This window comes from Haplochromis burtoni, unplaced genomic scaffold (genome assembly GCF_018398535.1).
Source record: "Haplochromis burtoni strain Fernald_Lab_line unplaced genomic scaffold, NCSU_Asbu1 Contig_2846, whole genome shotgun sequence".
Classification (NCBI taxonomy): domain Eukaryota; kingdom Metazoa; phylum Chordata; class Actinopteri; order Cichliformes; family Cichlidae; genus Haplochromis; species Haplochromis burtoni.
Window position 1 is genome coordinate 2718 of NW_024585207.1, and position 1316 is coordinate 4033.

The 1316-nt window shown below is 41.8% G+C and overlaps 1 protein-coding gene across 1 annotated transcript; it reads left to right on the top strand.

Annotated features, from left to right (window-relative positions):
- Positions 1–402: 402 nt before the first annotated feature.
- LOC102313068 (gamma-crystallin M3) lies at positions 403–1046 on the top strand (the record flags this gene model as incomplete). Its single annotated transcript, XM_005953061.3, is given in 2 exon segments — positions 403–645; positions 731–1046. Coding segments are annotated over 2 exon segments (522 nt in total), but the record flags the coding sequence as incomplete, so codon positions are not given.
- Positions 1047–1316: the final 270 nt, after the last annotated feature.

The window sequence follows — 1316 nt, forward strand, 5'->3', positions numbered from 1 at the left end:
AGATAAAATGTCACTATGTACATATTAGCTTCTGTTAAGAGCTTCTCTCATGAGCTGAACAGCTCAGTAAGAGAACTTTGCTGTGCTTTGAGTGCCCATCTGACTCTGTGGATTCAAATGTGTGCACTTCTTGTATAAATGATTTATACTGCTGCTGGGTCTGACCTGATAAAACTAGATTAGTTACCTTTATAGAAAAATCATAGATCGCTCATTCAGACATGGAGCTGACACATTAAGAGTTAACAGAAAGGTATAAATGTCTAAATTGATTTATTCCTCATTAGAAGTTTAAAGCTGCACCTGAACTTTCTACTTAACAGCACTACTGTTGAACTCACCAATTCTTTCAGCTTCAAAAATTAAATGCCTCACATGTGCTCGTTTCCTCTCTCTCCTCAGATCATCTTCTACGAGGACAGGAACTTCCTGGGTCGTTCCTATGAGGTCATGAACGACTGCCCTGACATGTCCTCCTACCTGAGCAGGTGCCACTCCTGCAGGGTTGAGAGAGGCTGCTTCATGGTGTACGACCGGACCAACTACATGGGCAACCAGTACTTCCTGAGGAGGGGTGAATATGCTGATTACATGAGCATGATGGGGATGAACGACTGCATCAGGTCCTGCCGTATGATCCCCATGGTAAGATTTTACGCCAGTCTTCATTTACCCTGGATGACATCATTAAAATACTCTGAGTTAAATCCATTTGTCTTCTGCCTCACAGTACAGGGGATCCTACAGGATGAGGATCTACGAGAGAGAGAACTTTGGTGGTCAGATGTATGAGCTGATGGACGACTGTGATAACATCATGGACCGTTACCGCATGTCCAACTGCATGTCCTGCAATGTGATGGATGGCCACTGGCTGATGTACGAGCAGCCCCACTACAGAGGCAGAATGATGTACATGAGGCCTGGAGAGTACAGGAGCTTCATGAACATGGGATTCAGCGGCATGAGGTTCATGAGCATGAGGCGCATCACTGACTCCTGCTACTAGGCTGTCTTTGCACTAAATAAAGCTGTCATGAACTGAACTACTGGTGTGTTTAAGTCATGGATTATTTTGAGTAGATTTTGAGTACTTACATTCATTCAGAAATTCTAACTTTTCAGTAATTCAGAAGAAGCAAGTCATTTGCTTTTTATTCTTATTTTCAAACCACATTCTTTCAAAAATCAACTACAAGTGAAATTTGTGCAACCTTTTAGCACAAAATGTTCACTTATATGTACCACAACTTCACTGTCACAGTGAACCTCTTATAACCTTCTTTTCATATCTTTTTACATTAAAAGCCATAGAC